The sequence below is a fragment of the Eleutherodactylus coqui genome, chromosome 2 (assembly GCF_035609145.1).
Source record: "Eleutherodactylus coqui strain aEleCoq1 chromosome 2, aEleCoq1.hap1, whole genome shotgun sequence".
Classification (NCBI taxonomy): domain Eukaryota; kingdom Metazoa; phylum Chordata; class Amphibia; order Anura; family Eleutherodactylidae; genus Eleutherodactylus; species Eleutherodactylus coqui.
In genome coordinates this window covers 49,649,732-49,670,855 of record NC_089838.1, presented here as the reverse complement: position 1 = coordinate 49,670,855, position 21,124 = coordinate 49,649,732, and the positions used below count along the sequence as shown (strand labels likewise).

At 46.8% G+C, this 21,124-nt stretch overlaps 2 protein-coding genes across 2 annotated transcripts in view; both read left to right on the top strand.

The window, feature by feature from the left end:
- The window catches only part of LOC136611338 (lactosylceramide 4-alpha-galactosyltransferase-like), a 56,092-nt gene extending 52,710 nt beyond the window's left edge, over nt 1-3,382 (top strand). Inside the window, exon 3 of the transcript XR_010790252.1 lies at nt 3,281-3,382. The gene's annotated coding sequence lies outside the window, so the exon portion shown is untranslated. The remainder of the gene's footprint in view (nt 1-3,280) is intronic.
- On the top strand, nt 571-1,686 carry LOC136609976 (lactosylceramide 4-alpha-galactosyltransferase-like). Its single transcript, XM_066589250.1, has one exon. It carries the CDS (start codon nt 571-573, stop codon nt 1,684-1,686), a length of 1,116 nt encoding a protein of 371 aa, XP_066445347.1.
- Nucleotides 3,383-21,124: the final 17,742 nt, after the last annotated feature.

The following is a 21,124-nucleotide window of genomic DNA, read 5'->3' as shown; positions in this document are numbered from 1 at the left end:
GACAAAGACTGTATACCACACAGTCGAAACGTTGCTGTACTTTTATGCGAAATGGATTAAAGGTGAAGTTTTAAAACTCAAGGAACTTTATACATCTTTTCAAACAACCCTGGATGCTGCTGATGACATATTTATGTATCCTGATTTACTTTGGATGTAAGGTCTGCGTCCAATCTCAGCTTGGCACCCATTAGCCCACTAAGCTCTAGTGAGTATATCTCTCCTATTTATCTGTTGTGCTGCAATTACTTTATTATATTGGGACTCTCTCCAAGACATCCAGTCTTTACTGTAAAAAGACATATCTACAGGTTTGACTTAGTGAGACAACTTCTTTAAGGACCCCTAAGTATTCATAACGATCAACAATCTGTGAAGTTTTTGAAAAATGAATTCAGAATGACCATAAATGAAAGTTGTGGTAGTAGAGGGTAATTTGTTCCCATTAATTTACTGTTGTCTCTTGTACAAAATTGATCCGACTTATCATCTGGGGTAAAGTGACCAAAGTTTACCAAAGTTTTTGTTTCTCTTGCAGATACTAGAAAGTTTTACGATCTGACCAAAAACATGAAGCTATCCAACTATCTGTTTTCAGGGGTGATGAGGTCATGGTCGACATCTCTGGCTTCATTCTGTACACTTTCATTTGGTTTTCTCTTTGTATATTTAAAGTTCACTTCTGTCAAAGAAGAAGCCCACTTACACCACTTACCTAAGGAGATCGCCTGTCCAGGGTCCATCCTGAATGAATCCAACAACTCTCAAACCTATGTCACTGGTGACGGCCGTGTTGGTGGCATCTTCTTCATGGAGACCTCAGACAAGACTAGCCCAACTCTCCAAATGATGTGCGCAGTAGAGTCAGCACCTCGAGCCAACCCGCACACAAAAATAACTATAATGATGAATGGGTTAATGGGCAGCAATCAATCGCTACCCCAAAATCTGGGGCTTTCTCTTCTCAGTTGTTTCTCAAACGTAGAGTTTGTTTATCTGGACTTGAAGAAACTGTTTTCAGATACACCTCTGGGCACATGGTACTCCAAAGTAGAAAGACACTGGGAATTAGTGGACTACACGACTCTCTTAGACGCCACTCGCTTGGCTGCCCTTTGGAAATGGGGTGGGATTTACCTGGATACAGATTTCATTATCCTCAAAAATTTAGGAAATTTCACCAATGCAATGGGGGTACAATCCCTGTATATTATCAATGGAGCCTTCCTCACTTTTCAACCTCAACACAAGTTTATTGAGCTCTGCATGAATGACTTTGTAGACGCTTACAACTACTGGTTGTATGGGCATCAAGGACCTCAGCTTTTGACCCGAGTCTATAAGAGGTGGTGTGGGATCCATAGACTGAGGGACAAGAAGAGCTGTAGAGGGGTGAACATTCTTCCCAAGGAATCGTTCTATCCAGTTGACTGGCATGACTGGAAAAAATTCTTTGAGTTGATTGAACCGAAAGAGATAAAAATGTCGCTGAGGAACAGCTATGGGGTGCATCTCTGGAACAAGAAAAGTCAAGGAAAACATATGGAGCCAGGATCATTATTGGAACATTTGCAGTTGGAGTATTGTCCTGCAACCAATAATTTAAGGAAGATGTATTTTAAGATGTATCTTAACATGCTGATGAGCCATATAATTTATGCTAGGGTGGTCTGTGTGGATACCTAGTTACAAGGATGTCACAGGAACGCCCCCACAAAAATGTCACAATTTTGTGGGCTGCCCAGTCGCCAGACTTATCATCAATAAAACATGTATGGGACCATCCCAGACATCAACTTCTACAGCCTACAATTTTGCATGATCTACACCAGTGACAGCGAACCTTTTAGAGACCGAGTGCCCAAACTGCAAAACTCACTGAATTATCGCAAAGTGCCAAAACATCAGTGAGCGGGGCTTATCAAAACGTATGATTTTACCTCCATCATTCTAAAAAGGACAGGACCGTTTCAAAATAGACAGGGAGAAACACCCTGTATTTCTTTACTAGCTGAAGCCCTGGGGTACCATTGGCACGGATTTTGATTGAATATCAGTCGCGTACCTGCAGCTGGCTTCATACTATGCGGTGCTCCTCCTCCGAAGGTTTCCCACAGTCAGCACACCCCAGCTACTGGTTTCCAGTGTCCTGTTGTGGTCTCACTTCACCAGCGGTGCCTCACCTGACCAGTCTGCTGGGAACCGGATGCCGGGAAGCACTAACAGTGGAAACCTTACAGAGGAGGTGAGGGGGAGTGCTCTGTAGTATGAAATCAGCTGCGAATACAAGGCTGATTTACAGTCAAAATCCACAACAATGGTGCAGATTCTGACTGTTTTTTGGATGCACAAATGCTGCAGAATTTGCCTCGGAAATTTCTGCCACATGTAAACATCTCGTAAGTCAGCTTGAGGTACTCTGCCATGTGCAGAGTGGCCCCAGTAGTAATAGTATCCCCTATACTGGCCTCAGTAGTAATAGTGTCCCCTATGTTCGCCTCAGTAGTAATAGTGACCCCCACATTGGCACCAGTAGTAATAGTGACCCCCACAGTGGCCTTCGCAGTAATAGTGTCCCCTATATTGGCTGCAGTAATAATATTAACCCCACAGTGGCCTCAGTAGTAATAGTTTCCCTTATATTGGCCTCAGTAGTAATAGTGACCCCCACAGTTGCCCCAGTAGTAATATTAACCCCACAGTGGCCTCATTAGTAATAGTGACCCATACAGGGGCATCAGTAGTAATAGTGTCCCCCACAGTGCCCTCAGAAGTAATTGTTTTCCCTATATTAGCCCCAGTAGTAATAATGCCCTCTATAGTGATCTCAGTAGTAACAGTAACCCCCACAGTAGCTTTAGTAGTAATAGTGAGCCCTATATTGACCCTAGTAATAATAGTGATCCCACAGTGGCCTAAGTAGTAATAGTGTCTCCTATATTAGCCACAGTAGTAATAGTGTTCCCCAAAGTTACCTCCGTAGTAATAATAACCCTCACAGTAGCCTCAGTAGTAATAGTGACCCTCACAGTGGCTTCAGTAGTAATAGTGTCCCCTATATTGACCCCAGTAATAATAGGGACCCCACAGTGGCATCATAGGCAATTGTGTCTCCTATATTAGCCACAGAAGTAATAGTGTCCTCTTCAGTGACCTAAATAGTAATAGTAACCCTCACAGTAGCCTCAGTAGTAATAGTAACCCTCACAGTGGTCTCAGTAGTAATTGTAATCCCCACAATGGCCCCAGTAGTAATAGTGACCCCACAGTAGCCTCATAGGTAATAGTATCTCCCATATCAGCCACAGTAGTAATAGTGTCCTCTTCAATGACCTAAATAGTAATAGTAACCCTCACAGTAGCCTCAGTAGTAATAGTGGCCTCAGTAGTAATTGTAACCCCTACAGTGGCCTCAGTAGTAGTTGTAATCCCCACAGTGGCCCCAGTAATAATAGTGACCTACAGTGGCCTCATAGGTAATAGTGTCTCCAATATTAGCCACAGTAGTAATAGTGTCCTCTACAGTGATCTAAATAGTAATAGTAACCCTCACAGTAGCCTCATTAGTAATAGTGACCCCACAGTAGCCCCAGTAGTAATAGTGAGAGAGAGCATCCATGCCCACCTGCATCACATCTTGTATCCAAGCTAGAGGTGGTACAACAGGGTACTAGAGCCTCCATGCCTACCTGTATCAAATCTTGTATGCACGCTAGAGGTGGAACAACAGGGTACTAGAGCCTCCATGCCTGCCGTATCACATCTTGTATCCAAGCTAGAGGCAGTACAACGGGGTACTAGAGCCTCCATGCCCTCCTGTATGACATTTTATATCCAAGCTAGAGGCAGTACAACAGGATACTAGAGCCTCAATGCCCACCCGTATCACATCTTGTATCCAAGCTAGAGGTAGTACAACAGGATACTAGAGCCTCCATGCCCGCCCATATCACATCTTGCATCCAAGCTAGAAGTGGTACAACAGGGTACTAGTGCCTCCTTTCATTCTTTTGCTATGATATTGTAATCACTTTCTTATATCAATGTTACAATCACACATAAAGTTTCATCTGATTCCGAGAACATCTATGGGAGGGATTGGTTTCGACAAAGAGTGCATTATAAGAAATACGTCTCTCTCTATCCTTTTGAATATCACATGTTTTGATTTATTGCAGGTGGTCTCGGGGCTTTTGGTGGCAGCTCTCTGTCCACAAAATGCTCTGATGGGCCCAGTATGGATTACTTTTCTATATTTTGCCACGGGAGAACCCTCTAGGTCTGTTCAGTATTAAATTATTTTTCCCTTTGAAGTTAATGGATAATAGAGCTTGTCTATGTACCTGCAGTATTGGCTGTATATATTTAAATAGCATTGGTCTGTCTATGATATAAACGTATTCATGCCTATGGACATTGATCAAGAGCAAAAGATTTTTTATAGGCCAAAGTGCAAACAATTAACTACATAATGCTCTACATCTATTTCAATTATTAATTGCAAATCATTCATCCCTTCAAGTCAAAGGTGTGAGGGTGCGTTCACACTAGCGCATAAACGGCGCGAAAAAACGTTGCAGCGTAAATACATCGCCATAGTTACCATAGCCTTGCAATGCTGTGGTTCACACGAGCGAATGTACGTCGCGTATGTACATGGGCAGTAGAAATTTGTATTGTGCGCGACGTAAAAACGGCGTAGTGGTATATAAACGCTGCGTCCGCCGTATTGCCGTGATTGTTTTCAGAAGCAAACAGGTGCTGCCGCTTTTCCAAATTAGTATGATTAGCCGAACGGACCAGCTGTGTTTCGCGGATGCGAAGCCTTTCTATCGGGAAAGATGATCAGCTGTACATTATGCGTGCACCTGGCGGTAGGCGGCAACTACAAAAAAAAGCAGCGATCTTTGAGTGCGCTCTGGCCTCCAGCAGTTTTGCGGTGTCACCATTGTAACGTCATGAGCAGGCTGATCCCTGCCGTTGAAGCGCACCCCCCACTGTGAGACACGCGGCACCGCCAATTTCGGAATGTCCAGAAGAAGGACGCCCTTTGGCGAGAAGTCGCCCAAGCGACCCATAGGAACCAGTGGTGGGCGGCAAACACATTGGAGCGTGCGGAATTAGGTAAGCGATTTATATGCAATTTCTCCCCCAGACGGCCATAGCCAGAATAACTGTCACGGCGCTACTGTAGTTGCTACAAGTAATCCACGAATGTCTGTTTAGTCGCAAGGTGTTGCATTGCGAAGCCTTTGTTCTGCGGTTTGTTTTAGTGTGCAGACAGTACATGATATCTCAACCACGCAAACATTGGGACAAGCTCACGAACGCTAACCGATATGTTCCTACATCCATCATTAGACGCACCCAATGCAGTGGTAACCGAGGGACACTATCCTTTAAGCAGTTACCTTTTCGATTACACCACAAAGTATGCGATTGCGTGCGTGCCTTGGCATACAGCTGTTGAAAGGGGAAAAGGTGAGTGCAATAGCTAGCTAACTTGCAACTGGTAACTAACAGGTTTTTTTCCTATCCCTGCATTGGCCGCGGTGCAGCGCAATTGGAAGTCGGCACGCGACCAGTACCGCCGCGAATCCAGAATGTCGCAGAGCGGGGAGCAGCTTTCAAAGAAACGCTACAAATTTGCACACCTGTTGGGCTTCCTAGACATTATAATGGATGTTGGAGCGTAAGTTCCCCATTACACTCTTTCAACTGCATGCATGTATTAGCGAGTGGCAGACGCTGCATGTTGGCCATACAGATGTTAAGTGTGGCTGGGATTCTGCATTGCTATGCGCGCGTCTGTTTTGCTACCTTCTTTCTTTGTTTTTCGGGTACTGACTCTTTAAGCATTTAGCACTTTCGCTGCCAACAATGTTACATAGCCATGCCCAATGTTGGTTGCATTGCTTGCAACAGCTTTCTTGTTGCGCGCTGCCGACTCCTTTGGCAACAGTACCAATGCTTTCCTAATTTGGGAAATTCATGTACACTTATGTCCTTTGCGCGGTCCTTCTTCCAGCATAGCTTCGCCGCATTCCAGACTGCAGCGCACGCATCCCAACACCAGGGAAAAGTAGATCCTTTTTATTTGAAAGAAAGAAACGTTACAAAAGTAGGTTCCATGGGTAGCTCTAAATCTGCATTACAGTATTAGTCACTAATGCATATTGCTCTGTATGTTGTTTCACGCTTGACACTCTAAACGCTGTGTGTGCTTTCTGTGTGTTGTTTTTTGTTTAGCGCTGCATGACGTCCTCGCCGAACATAACACAGAAACTACACGCATGCATGATATGTTCTTGGAGCATAGTGGGACATACTGCAGTACTGCTAGCAGACTTTGGTTCAACAGACTCTGCCTAGTCTCCAAGCGCACACTGAACACTGCGTAGTGCCCTTTTTTTTTTTGCAAACATTTGCTTCCTTTCACTAGTACACAAGCACTAACAGTTATTTGAAGGCTGCCATGCAGCAAACGGTTAACAGCTCCTACATAGTTTCACCGTGTTTCGGCCGGCAAGCAGCCCTTCTGCATTATTGCAGTGTTGCCTTGTCAAATTTATAAATGTGTTCCGGACGGCCGGAAAATATAAGTAACTGAACGTCCAACAACACTGCAGTTTAGATTCTACAGTACTCCTGTTGCAAACTTATTATCGAACTGGAGCTTCGTTGACCATATTACAGACTTCCATTGAGCGTTACCACACAAGATGCATGCCAAACACAGCAATTAAGGGAGATGGAATAAATCCTCCACAGTGCCACCTATTGAAAGGCAGCATTCCTTCGAGTCAAAGTGGGACTTTTTATACAAGTCTTCTTACAATGAATGGGAATCAAAAGCAAAGCCAGACTCCATGTACATACAGCTGTTTCCGGGTTATTGCCCATCATCAGTGTACAGTAGGAGTCTGGCTTTTGCTAGTGAGAGGCCTGGGACAGGGGTCAGAAACGCTCTTTCAAACACAGCAATGTAATTCGATACCACAGAGAGCGGGACACGTAGTAACCTCTAGCCTTGCTACTAGGCACTTGCATGCTGCTTTGACAATACTGAGCTCTCCCTTTTCCTGAACTACAGTTGCACGGTGAGACAATCAGAGACCCTGTGTAAACCTTAAACTATATAACGGCCAATACATGTTATTAGCTGACTCCAGTTCTTAGTAAGGTATGCACCAGGATGGTAAGCACCCATGCGGCTTCTTGGGCCACAGTTTAAAGCATTACATTGCCCTGCTTCCAAGTGACGGCATGACGCACAGTGTGTGGGTTGTCTCCTTCACACAATTTATGTGTGCTAGCTGGAGTGAGCCCCAAACTGTACTGTGTCCTCCATAACGCGCGCGAGACTGAAAGCTCTAACACCTTGTAGTGTGCACATGCATAGTATATGGAGTACCAAACGGTACAGCGTGACAAAGCACTGTTGTCTCCATTAAACTGTCAATGTAGAAGGACCTTCTTAGAACTTTGGCGGTCTTGGTAAATGTTACAATGCTGTACATCTCGCGAGAACACGCACCCTGAGTATGCTTTTTTTTTCAGTGCAAATATTTTTCCATCAGAAGTGCGATATGCCAAGGCGGTGTAAATGCAACGCCCGAACAGAGTAGTGACGCACAGAAGGTTAAGAAGATTACTCTAGCATTCCTTCTTTGTCTCGATGCATGCACCTCTGATCGCCATGTGTAGCTGGTGACGTTTTGGGCGGCGTGGGTTTTGGCCATATGGAATGTCCAAGGTTACGTATGCGTCACCTCTCCTTATAGCCTCGTTCACCACTCGCTGACACACTACCGGTAACTGTTAAGTGTCCAAGAAGGGCAACTGCACATTGTTTGTTTACAAGTTGGTCCCCTGTTAACAGACGCAATGTATCATTGACAACAGGGATCTTTCTTCCTGGACCTTGTCATTGTAATGACTAACCATTATTCTCCTTTTTCCAATTCAACAGGGTTACCACCAATTTGCCGGCCGCACAGGACTCCGCATCGGCACAGGAGGTTGAAGGGACGGGCACAGTGCACAGGCGAGCTGCGGCGATCGCCACTCGTCCAGACGTACAGCGCACAGAGAGGCGCCCAGGCAACAGCTCGGCCTCTGAAATATCCGCACGTCGCGCCCGGCGCAGCGATGAACAGCAGCGTCCAGAATCGGGTCCCTCAAGAACGAACCCGCCGCCTGGAAGTCTGTCCCCGTGCTCACGGGTTGACCAGGCCGTTTTGGGTTACCTTCGGGGGAGGGAGGGCGGGGACTGGGCGGATGCGTATTGCGCCTCTTTGGCCCACAGTTTCCGCGCTCTCCCTGCCCATTTTGTCCCGAAAATGAAAGTGGCCGTGGAGACTCTGTTTGAGTCAGCGCTGGGGCCAAACCCAACAGAAGAATGCTTCTGGATGCTCACGCAATGGAGTCTCCACGGCCGCGATCGCTACCCCAGCCGGGGAACCTACAGCTGGGACCCAACAGCGAGAGCAGTCAACCCGGTTGAGCCCGGGCCAGAGCCAGTGTCGGACTTCTCGCCACTTTTGGAGGGCCTCAGGTCACCTATTCCAGCACCAATCACTGCAAACCAAGCTACAACGCAGCCACCTGCCGCGCAGCAGCAAAGCAGTGAAAACACTGTTGCCGTACATCAGCCTAGCTGTCCCGGCAATGCACTACCGGCGCGTCAGCGGCCAAACAGCGACACAGACGTGCCACAACCGTTGCAGACAGTGCACAAGCCGAAGGGAATGACAACACCCACCGCAACGCAACGATCGGTCCTGTGCCCCACACCTCCCCGCGTGAAATTACAGCGCAGAACTGCCACAAGAACGTCCTCAGTCTTTCAACAGCGCCATGGTTGGGAGACAACTTCCAGCGAAGAGGACCTTAGATACAGCAGGCCCCGCCTAACGCCTGCACCCGGTGGCACTGCGGGAACAAGTGCGAGTATGGCTGCTCGCTCTCCGGCCATACCGCTGGTCGCAAGCGTTGCACGATTAAGGGCAGAAGCCTCTCGATCGTGTTTTAACGAGGAAACTATGGAAATCCCCTTCCGAAAATCCCACTGCAGTACAGCAGCAGAGCCAGAAGTATTTCAAACAAAGCATTTCTTGAGCGGCTACGCCCACACTTCGGATTCACTTAGCGAAGCGGATGATGAGTGAACCGCGAGATAGTGCTATATGTGAACTGTATGTCGAAATAGATGGATTGACTGACATGCTGCATAGCCATTTTGTTTCTTGCTGCTGTTTTGCCGATCAGGCAAATGGTGGGAAGTGGGGTTTGTGGACTAATAAGACCGATGATAAGACTCGGTCGCTGCAAGAGCATTCTTGTTTGCCCAAGCAGGACGCATAACTTTGCTTTCGCATCCTTTTTTGTTGGTTAATTCACACCTGCAACTTCCCAAGCGCTTGCATGCCAAAATTTAAGCTCGTGTTTACTCCAATCCAAGTACATGTTTGTTTTTCTTTTATTTGCCAGTAAACTGATTTGTCAAAAAGAATGTGACTTGTGGTTTGTCAATTAAACGTCCTGTGCTATTCTGTCGCTCCGGCCGAGCCCCGCTATGTTACTATTTCAGGGCAGCATTGCTTCTAACTACCTCCCATCACAAACATCATTCTGAGACGGTATTCTCATATATCTAGCCAGCTGGCAAACATAAAAGGGAGACAAGCCGTCCATTACAAATTGTTGCGTAACGGTTGGATTACCCATAGCTGACATAGTTGTTCGTCAGACGTGCTGCTGCAAACGCTGGCAACTGCGTAACAGCAATGGAAACTTTTGGACTTTCAATTACCCTGCATGTCTTTAAGGGCTCAGGTGTGACCAACCAATGGCCGCCCCACGCTCATTGTAACGCACGGCAGTGTCTTCAAAGTATTGACAAGGCTGTGTATATATGAAATGCACAATCAGCCCGGCGTAGTGGTTAGTGGGACAAGCGATTGGCGCGTTGTCTATGAGGAGTCAGCGCTATACTTGCAGTCACGACACACACCGGTAAATACTTTCCAAAGCGTTACGCATTGCCTTGCAGTGCTTGGATGGGGATACGTGTTTCTTGTGGTACTGGGTTACAGACAGGGTAGCAGTGGGGAGAAGGGGTAATGTATCTATTTGCATGGGCAAGGGTTACTCAGCATGTATTTAGAGCACTTTGCTGTCGTGTACTTAATGCGTTAACATTATTTCTGGTAACATCCAAAGTAAAAGCCATTTCTAGTTACTTGGGTGAGTTCAGTTTGCACTGCAGTGGGATGTGACTGTCCTACTTGGGTGTTCACACGTGCAGCTCAACTCAGGGAACGCAGCTTTCCTGCGCCAACTGCCAATGGCTGCAAGTGCAACAGCAGTGTTAGCAAACGACCTAGCACGTGTGTCAGGGACCACAATTTTTTTTTTGGGTTGCTTTAACGCACCACCCACAAAACGGCAGTTGCCGGCAACAGCGCTACGTGGCTTTTTGGTGCTGGCAAAGCCATGGTCAGCAATGGGACGTTCCGGCAATCGCTCTGCGCCTAGGTGCACATTTAACGGCGAGTAGTAAGCTTTTTAACTGCAACCTCTGCTAATGAATAACTTCTTGCAGCCTCTGAAACGGCAGAGTAACGGGATTTGCTACGCTCGCAGGTGCATACAGCCATTACATAAGGGGGAATGTTTTATTACGACCCAGTACATACCGTAAGTGTAAACGGTGGTGTCATGCTACCGTCTTCGCGGGCAAAGTGCATAGGCTCGTCCTGTACGCGCTTTCGCGTCGCGTAGCTGCGATGCTAGTGAAACAGCCAAATACAAAATATAAAAACGCTCCACCGACTGTCGAGACATGAAAGGGCGAGATACCCGTTCGAATTGCGATTTTTTTGATGAAAGGTCGCCCATTTGTTGGAAAAATCGCAACCTCGCGAATAATTCCGTAATGAGATTGCATATGTCTGCAATGACGGCTTGTCTCTGGGCCTACAACGGAAAGGCGTGTCAACGCGGCGCCCCGAAACAGGAAAGGCGGGAAAATTCAGCGATTTGGCGCGCACCCCAGGCCCCCCCCCCCCCACATACCCCAAATATGTCTAAGATGGCTGCCCGCACCGCTCCACTTGGCAAACGAGAACTGCACACATTTGTGCATATTATGGATCTTCGGGACTATGATGGAGTGAAGGGGCCCTACTTGCGCCCCAACGCTCATAAGCGTACTGTTTTGCGGGAAGTCGCTAAAACTTTGGAGCGGCGCTATGGGACCGTCCGAAGCCGCACCCAGCTCCAAAAGAAGTGGAGCGACATGAAGGCAAAGGACCCTGAAGGACTGCGCTCCATCCGCAGACGCAACCGTTGCCGCGAAAGAGGTAGGCCCTGTTTTGCTAAGGTTAAAGTGACATGCCGGAAGTTTTAAGAAGCTCCGCGGGGTTTGTTCCGTTAGCAATTCGCTCGAGCGAAAATTTACGGAAAAATATAGTGTTACGGGCGTACACTTGCAAACAACTGTCGATCAGCAGAGTTGGGGGTTTGTAATGCAGCGCCGGAGAAGACGTACGCAAAGGGAAATGGCATGCTCATGCTTATATATTCCACGACGTTCGACAAACTTTGTCGGCAGTGCGGTGTGCAGTGAGAACGCATGCTCAACTTCTAGGGTTTGGGAAATTGGGGGCAAAAAATGGTACATGCAGGAAGTTTATGGGCCTTCTTTTGGGAAAATGGCTTTAGTCCTTGTGCAGTTGCATAGCCGTTGGGGGAAACGCATTTGTCTCGGAAACAAAGAAACGTCTGGCAAATGCAGTAATGTTTTATGGGCGATGCCATGCCCTGCTGTGCCCCTGTTTGGTGAAATCAACATCAGTAGTGCTTTGCTCACTCCTTTGCAGCCCTTTGATAAAGTGAGCCAATGTTGGTGCAAAGGATGACTCCGAGTTTTCCAGCCATACTAACTTTCTGTTCTCGAGTACACAACACGATGAGCACGACAAACTGCAGTGCTCCAAGTCGGGAACTTATCATTTATTTGGGCATCTTACCGCCGCGTGCCTCGGTCTCCGGTTCTGCTTGGTTGCCCAGTGTGTGCATCCCTAAGGCTGCAGGGAAGAGCGGTTCCTAACTGGCATATCCGGGGCCAAACGAGATGGCTTTACCAGCAAAGTATGACTGTGTCGTGCCGCAGCACCGTTGTTTACCTCCGGAAGAATGCGCGTTGACGGCCACCCCCCGCTTTGCGGCAAGCGCAGAATGCAATCGCATTTGTCCGCTTACATTGTTCTGTTCTTTTCAAACAGCAAATACAATAAAAAAAATTCTGCATTCCAGAGGCAGTAATTATGCGGCAGTACGGTAATTGTAAACTGTCTACAAACAGACTTCAGGGACATGCACAAACAACATGGAGAATGAAGGGCTACTCGCTCACTGTGCTGACGCAGCGTGTAATCAAGCTGCATGCATTCCACGCGTTTCATACGGTGCTACGTGTCTCGTTAGCAATACATCTGTTAGTAGTTTTAACAGTCGAAAGCAAAATTCATTTTGAGTGGCATGCATACTGTCTGCAGTGAAATGACAATTGCATCTTGACCTTTGCAAACAGGCCCGCCACACAGACGACCAACAAGGAACGGTGAGGAGCAGTTAGGACCCCAGAACGGTAAGTAGTCAAGGTAATTGCAGAGCAACTGTGAATACTGTCTAGTGTACTGTCATTTTTTCGCCTTATCAGCTGTACCAAACTACGGTGCTTCTAGCCCTGTTTATCTGTGGCTCCATTTCCAGTCCATTAACAACCACCCCCCACAACAATTATGTTTCTCTGCAGGCAGTGCAGATTCTCGACGGGCCAGTCCCCCAGGGGATTTTCGCCGCCATAGTGGGCGCAGAATTGCTCAACAACACGGTCGTCAAGCGCCAGAGCGTCCTGAGTCAGCCAGCAGAGAGTGGCGTGAACAGGGTATGGAATGCTTTCACTGTTAACTCACTAAAAGAACTGTTATGTCGTCTGGGGGTCGAAGTGGGCATTCTTCCTACATGTTGCCGAGTCGCCAACTATGCTCCGCGCCACGCATGCTAAGTACTTTCTGACTCTTTAAGCGACTAGCACCAAAAGAAGTATTTGCATAGATTGGCTTAGTGAAACTGAACTTGTAGCGGGAGCAGTGTAACTGGCGCCATGGACGAGATACTCTACCGCCTGAAGTGTGATAGATGGAAAACTACATGGAGTCCAGCCCCTAAACCCGTTAGCAAAACAGCCAGTTTGTTTTGGTCGCTGAAAAGCATAACAAAGGGAAAAACTCTATAGCTCTGCTTTACATCATTCCGCTCCGATCAACTGTTCTGGGACAGGCCATTGCATTTCTTTCATCCACATTGCATGTCTTTTGAACTTGCCAAGACCCAATTCTTTCTAATTTGGCCTTGTGTCCAATGAGCAATAGCAAACGGTACGAGGGGCAATAAACGAAAAGAAGAAAGCGTTCAAACTACTAAAGCAACAAGGCAGCGAAGAAGCGCTAAAATCATACAGGGAAAAAAACAAAATATGCAAAGATACGATTAAGACTGCCAAGGAGGAAGCAGAAAGACGGATCGCAAAAGAGAGCAGAAACAACCCGAAGCTATTTTTCAACTACATAAACAGCAAAAGGATTTGCAGGGAGAGCTCTGGCCCTTTAAAAAACAATGCAGGAGAAATCATTGATGATGACGAAGGGAAAGCAAATCTACTAAACAGTTTCTTCTCAAGTGTGTTCACCAAAGAAAAGGAAATGCCACACGAGATGCAGGGGAATAAAACGAACCCCTCACAAAATATCTCATACCTAACGCAGGAGGAGGTGCGGAAGCGTCTAAAGAAAACTAAAATTGATAAATCACCGGGCCCAGATGGATTACACCCAAGGATACTAAAGGAACTAAGTGACGAGATAGCTAGGCCGCTATACCTAATATTTCTAGACACTATCAAGACCGGAGTAGTACCATTGGACTGGCGCATTGCCAACGTGGTTCCAATTTACAAAAAAGGGAGCAAAAGTGAGCCTGGTAACTACAGGCCAGTAAGTCTCACTTCAGTAACGGGAAAAATTTTCGAGGGGATTCTGAGAGACGCCATCGATGAGTACCTCAAGGAGATTAAGGGAATAACTCCTCACCAGCATGGATTCATGAAGGGTCGCTCATGTCAGACAAATCTGATCAGTTTCTACGATGAAGTAAGCTCTAAGCTGGACCAGGGAGAATCTATTGATCTTGTATATCTGGACTTCTCTAAAGCCTTTGACACCGTGCCACATAATAGGCTAATATACAAAATGAGGCAGCTCGGACTGGGCGAAAACGTGTGTAAGTGGGTAAAAAATTGGCTCAACGATAGAAAGCAGAGGGTGGTAATAAATGGTTCGTACTCTGATTGGACCACAGTCGCTAGCGGGGTGCCACAGGGTTCAGTATTAGGCCCCACTCTGTTCAACATATTTATCAATGACCTGATAGAGGGGCTGCACAGCAAAATATCAATATTTGCAGATGACACAAAATTATACAATATAATTAATGCAACGGAAGACAATGTGCGGCTACAAACGGACCTGGATAAGCTGGGGGCTTGGGCAGAAAAATGGCAAATGAAGTTCAATGTTGAAAAATGTAAGACTATGCACATGGGCAGGAGGAACGGATGTCACAAATACTCACTTAATGGGGTACCACTAGGGAAAAGTGATATGGAAAAGGATCTGGGGGTATTAGTGGATAATAGACTAAACTGGAGTAACCAATGCCAGTCAGCCGCTGCAAAGGCAAATAAAGTCTTGGGGTGCATCAAAAGAGGTATAGGGGCGAAGGACGAGAACATTATCCTTCCATTATATAAGGCACTTGTCAGGCCTCACATGGAATACTGCGTACAATTCTGGACACCGGTGCTCAGGAAAGATGTCACAGTGCTTGAGGGGATTCAAAGAAGAGCGACTAAACTAATACATGGAATGACGGGACTGGAATACCCAGAGAGGCTGTCCAAATTGGGACTATTTACTCTAGAAAAAAGAAGGTTAAGAGGCGACCAAATAACCATGTATAAGTACATGAGGGGACAACACATGGATCTCTCCCGCGATCTGTTTACACCCAGGACCACGACGGTAACAAGAGGACATCCGCTACGATTAGAGGAAAGTAGGTTTCATCACCAAAACAGAAAGGGGTTCTTTACTGTAAGAGCAGTTAGACTGTGGAACTCTCTACCGGAGGAAGTGGTGATGGCAAAATCAATAGAGGAGTTTAAAAGGGGACTTGATGTCTTTCTGGAGAAGGATATTACAGGATATAAATATTAGGTTAAGTGTCAATCCTGGTATATAGGCAGGTAGGAACTATTAGGGGTTGATCCAGGGAACAGTCTGATTGCCATTAGGGAGTCGGGAAGGAATTTTTCCCCCAAAAGGGCTAATTGACTTCTGGCCTTGGGGTTTTTTGCCTTCCTCTGGATCAACACAGTAGGATAGACAGGCTGGACTAGATGGACAATGTCTTCATTCGGCCTTACATACTATGTTACTATGTTACTATGTAAAGCTTCTAATCTCTTCCATCTGAAAGCCCAACCACGCATAAAGCGTTTTTCGTTTCACACCGCGCTGCTACTACTTCCAGGATGGCGAGGCAGTCTTTCATGTAATGCTAAACTCATCGCTGAGGTGGCAGTGCATTGCAGTTTCAACAAGTAATGTTGAATGCGTGGCGGGTAGCTCTTGATACCACGAATAACAAAAGGACAGCTTCACAGTGTGCGTGCTACAGAGGCTGCAGTGGTAAAAAGGAAAGGAGGACGTAACTGGACACGCACACGCTGCACATCGCAAAGCTGCGCACACTGGGCCCCCCCCGGGCAAGCTAAAGGCGGGGCATACAAAGATATTAACAAACGCTATCTCTCAAGCAGCTGTGGGCCCTTTAAATGGTTATGGAAGTGTTAGACTGCCACACGCCGTTAGCTCAGCCAGCGGTATCTTGCAACGGGCGTCAATTGAAAGCAAATTGCGGACGTTGCGACAGTGCACCGCTGTTTGGGCATATTGGCGCATTATGCCTGTGGCGCAAGGAGACCTGAGAGCACTGTGATGCGTTCCACAAATGCTACAACTAGCAGTAATCACAACTACCTAGACCACTGGGACCCAAACAGCATTGGTCTAGTTGTAATGTTCCAGCCGAGGTTCCACTGCTGCTTGGGGGAAGCATTAGGGATCCTTCTTCCCACTAACCAGAATTTCACTGAGAATCGATGCATAGTTAGGCAATGGCAAATATATTGCTTTACGAGTTCTGGCCGCACTCGCTTTGGTTGCTCCCTGCAGTTGGGGAATAGCGATAGCCCATTTTAGAAATCCATACTATTATGTTGCATTCGGTGACATATGCGACTTTGCGTTAAGATGCTCTTTCGGTGTAAATCGCACTGCAACAGCATCTAGAATATGACATGCCCTTCCCTAAGTTGCCCGGCGCAATACCAGGAGAAGCGGTAGAATCATAGCACCGTAATTGCGTGCGTTCCACCAAACGTTGCATTCCATTTGAATACTCATCAGCAGAGAAGACCAATTTAGAGAATATGATGCCAAAGCAAGCGGTTAGGTTGTACTTGCCAAGGCAGACTGCTCTGAAAAGCCACATTGCACAATTTGGTGTAACTGTCGACTTGCGTCATCTGACCACAGCTTTTCTTCCCCTTTTGCTAGATTCCATGCCGGAGCCGAACCAGACCAATTCCAGCACGGTGCAGCAGTTGATACTGAGCAGCACGGCGTCACTGCTGGCGGCACAGCACCACATTTCTGAGGCCCTTGAGTGCGTAGCCCAGCTAGAGGCGTGGCGGGAAGAAAATATCGGGACGCACCTTTAAGTTTGTACGGCTTGTTTTTTTAACAGTGATAATAATCACCAGTTTAAGGGCGAGCACCCACTGGCGTTTTTTTACCTGCGTTTTGCGTTTTTCCTGCACAGGCATAGAGATAACATGTGTTCCTGTCCACTGGCGTTTTTTTTGCGTTGCGTTTGCGTTTTTAACATAGGAACTGTCAGTTGCATATGTGTCCTTATTTTTCTCCTAATGCACCCATGAAAGTCAATGGAAATTAATGGAAAAGCCGCGAAAACGCCGCGAAAAACGCGCGGAAAAATCGCGGAAAACGCTGCGTTTTTTTCCCGCGGAAAACGCAAACGCCAGTGGGTGCTCGCCCTAACTCCTGTTTTTAAATTGGACATTGCAGCCCTTTGTATTTGTTTTTTTTTTTGTGTTTGTTCTATTACAGCACTTGCTGTCATTTTGTATTAAAACAAAAGTTACACACTTCTGCAATTTCTGCACTACTTTTATCTCTGCTGGGTCAACTTGTAGCAGGATATGCACAACGGAGATTGTTCTGTGTTCGCAGATGCGCTTACAGATACAATAACTTCCGCCCAATACAACTCTTCATTGGACACCCACATGAATGAGTAGACATGATAGCTGTGCCGTTGGAACACCACTAACAATACGAGACAGACAAACGGGCTGAAAAAGGTACTAAACCGCTTCTATCCCTCTGTCCGCATAATGGACACCAGAAAGTTAGCCTTACAACCCCGCTAATTGGACTGCAAGTGCCCCATGCCCTTTTGAAAGAAACCCATATGCGTGAATCCGCACTATGGCCTGGATTTTTAAATGCTTCATGCATTCCCTCATAAAATGTAATCAAAACCATGTGGCAGCGCAGCACACGGTCCAGCGTTGAAACATCGTTACGTGCCCCGAGGGATCTTAGTACTTCGACAACACTTCTGCCCTTAAGCCTGTCGCGCACACAAAGAAGTGAGACATTGCCTTCTTTGTCATAATAACTTACCGAGCTATGAACTTGTTTAGGCAGAAGTGTGCATTCGGTTGTCCTCTTTTTAGGCCACTTTTAAATCCGCGCCGATAATCGTAGTCCGCATCTGCAGAGGGGGGTGGGGGGCTGGAAGAGCCCAGGAACAGGAACTGTGCTCCCGCCGCCACACTGCCTCCTCTCCGCCGCTCTGCAGTATTTGCAAGGAGGCGCGGCAGGACGGGGCCGGGGCAACTTTTTGGGAAGTTAGCCACACACCCCGTTCCGCCTCTTCCCTTTGCAAACATTGCAGCGTGGTGCAGATGAGACAGTGAGGTAGCGCAAGCTGTTCTTCTGCTCAAGGGCTCTTCCAGCTCCCCCCCCTGGTCATGAGGAGAACGCATGTGCGCTCGACGTAACCACCTAGTATTTCTACTTCCGCGTGAACGCGGACGATAAACTGTGGAGTGTCCAAAGAGTTTAGAATAGTCGAAGAGGTGAAAAACCCGTAAAGCATACCGATTCGAGCGTGGAGAGCTGACGGTAAATCAGAAAATGTCAGGCGGCAAAATGCAAATGCGCCGCTGTAATGCAGCTTTGAACATGCCAAAAACCTTCCCTTACAAGTTCTGTAACTGATCAGGTCTTGGGCAGCTTAACTTTACAAAGCATTTAAACGTGCGAGTTCATGCAGTACACCCATACAAGTACAAATAAATACACATTTAGTAGGCACAGGGCTTAGAATTGTAGCTGCGAAAAGTAATGCAAAGCACTGTATTGGGCCTCCACTGTTCTTGAAAAGTGGCATACTGCACACAAATGGCAGCGGTATGGCACACAGACATTGTTTGATCAGCGCAGCAACCATGGTGAGGTACGGGCATATCGACGGCCAAATGCTGTCGCTTGCTGGTTTGGGTCCTTACTTCCGATGTTGCTTTCGTCTGCAGTAATGCAAACCATTGCCCGTTGCTGTACTCTTATGTCAGAGCACAGCTTTGAAACCACAGCAGTGCTGCGTTACGCAAGGCTTCAGGTATTAAACAGTGGCATTTAGGAAAGCAGTAATGTCAGAATTTCTCAACCAAGAACTAAATGCTCAGCCTATGGGGAAAATTGCTGCAATGAAGGTTTTAATCACCACCATTACACTAATTATCCATACCATCCACTTTCCTGTTACAGTCCCGATGCACAAAACTAGAAACACTCCATGTGAAAACAGTTGCCCAAGGGTTATGCTATAAACAGCTAAGGGGCATTACAGTAGCCAGCAGGTACAATGGCCGGACCGGTATTGTGTGTTGCCGTGCAATGTATTGGTCGTCGGCAGCAGCATTCTAATTGCTTCACCGAGCTACAGTGTGTTTAATTCCAGGAATGAATACTCATTTTGTGGTAGTGGCAGTAACTCCGTTATCGGCTAACAGAATGTATTCGCTGAAACGGAGGCTATTACATTTCAGCTGACTTATCAGTGATACTGCAGTAACGGAGTGCTGACAGCAAGAACAGAGGAAGCCATATAACACTGCATTGCTAACTTATTCCCAGAGTGCCAACTAAGATGCTACGATGTTTCAAGAAAAGGGTAAGTTGCGCCAAACCAGCAAAAGACATAATGACAGCTTGCGGGCGATCGCCTTAGCAACTCATTCATTATCGGACATGGCTGTGAAGTATGGACAGCAAATTTGTGGAAATAAAGACATCTTCCTGTTGAGTCGTGAATGCGGGCACCGAATTTTGGATAAGTGCCGGGCTTAGTTGGCAGGTAAGGTAAGTGTCTGAGGAAGCTCCCGATGTTGTCATGAAATAGTACACATAGCTAAAGACATTAGAATTATCAGAAATCGAGTTATTAGTTACAACATATGCCGTGCAAATGGTTGCTTAGCTGTGCAAAGCAAGGAGAAAATGAAAGAAATCTGCACGGCATATGATGCTTAAGCTCGCAACCCACGTCACGGGTCCTCGATGCTTGCGAGTCCCTACCCTTTGTTGTACCAACAACTGAGCAGCCCAAATTCATCTGCTTTAATAAAACTTATAGGCTTAAAAAAAAAAAAAATGCTGCTAGGATGGGCAAGTTCAACTGCCTCCCTGCACATGATCCATCTGCCAGGGAAGGTGTCCATGTGGACTCATAAAAAAGTGAGAAAAACTGTCTCGCACTCGCACAGCAGTTGGTACTTGCCTTGCATACTGCCTCAGGTTTAAGTTTGCATTGTGAATGGCAGCATTCCAGGCAACATTGCTTCGCCGGCAGAAGTTATGCAAGACCACGGCCGCTTTAATTACAGCGCACATGTGCTCCGGCGTGAGTTGTATAGCTGAGTGCAGCACCCGCCACCGGTTACAGAGCAACCCGAAAGTGCACTCAACAAAACGCCTGGCGCGTGTGAGCCGATAATTAAATACCTGCTTCCTGGTGCTCATGTTCCTGCGAGCAAAGGGCCGCATAACATGGGTTGCTAATCCAAAACCCTGATCCGCCACAAAAACAAAAGGAATGGCTGGTTCAGTCAGACCAGGAAGCGCACATGGTTCAGGCAGGGCAAGCTGGCCAGCCGAAAGCCTCCTACTCATTCGTGAGGTGCTAAAAATGCGTGCGTCAGCACTGCTACCATATGCTCCAATATCAACTATGCGGAAGCAGTAGTTGCTATCGGCGACGGCAAGAAGGACCATAGAAAAGAAATGCCTATAGTTGAAATATCGGGAGCCAGAATTAGGAGGCTTTCGAACGCGTATATGCTTGCCGTCCAGCGCCCCAAGACAATTTGGAAAGTTGGCCCTCTCCCAGAAGGCACTCGCAACTTCTTGCCAATCTTGCTGCGATGGAGGGGCCATTACTATAGGAACTAGATACTCCCATATGAGAGTGCATGTTTCAGGGACAATAACGGAAATTGTGGAACGCCCTCGTTGAAATGCAAACCGCAGCGATGCATATGAATGTCCCGTTGACAGAAACCTATGAAACAAAAAAAGGGTTAATAGTATAACAATACCTTTGACTTCCATTGACTACACATTACTGTTTCGAACAGACTCTGACCTCAAAATGTCATAGGTTGATGTAATGGGTAAACGTGATGTCGCTTTACAATTGCCACTATCACCTGCTACACAGCCACCACATAGGCCATAGGATCGTTTGACATGCACAGCCAATGCCCAACGCCGTTTCATTAGTGCTAGCAGCAATGGAATTTGCAGCGCGTAACCAATGATTGCGTAACGTAGTGTTATAACAA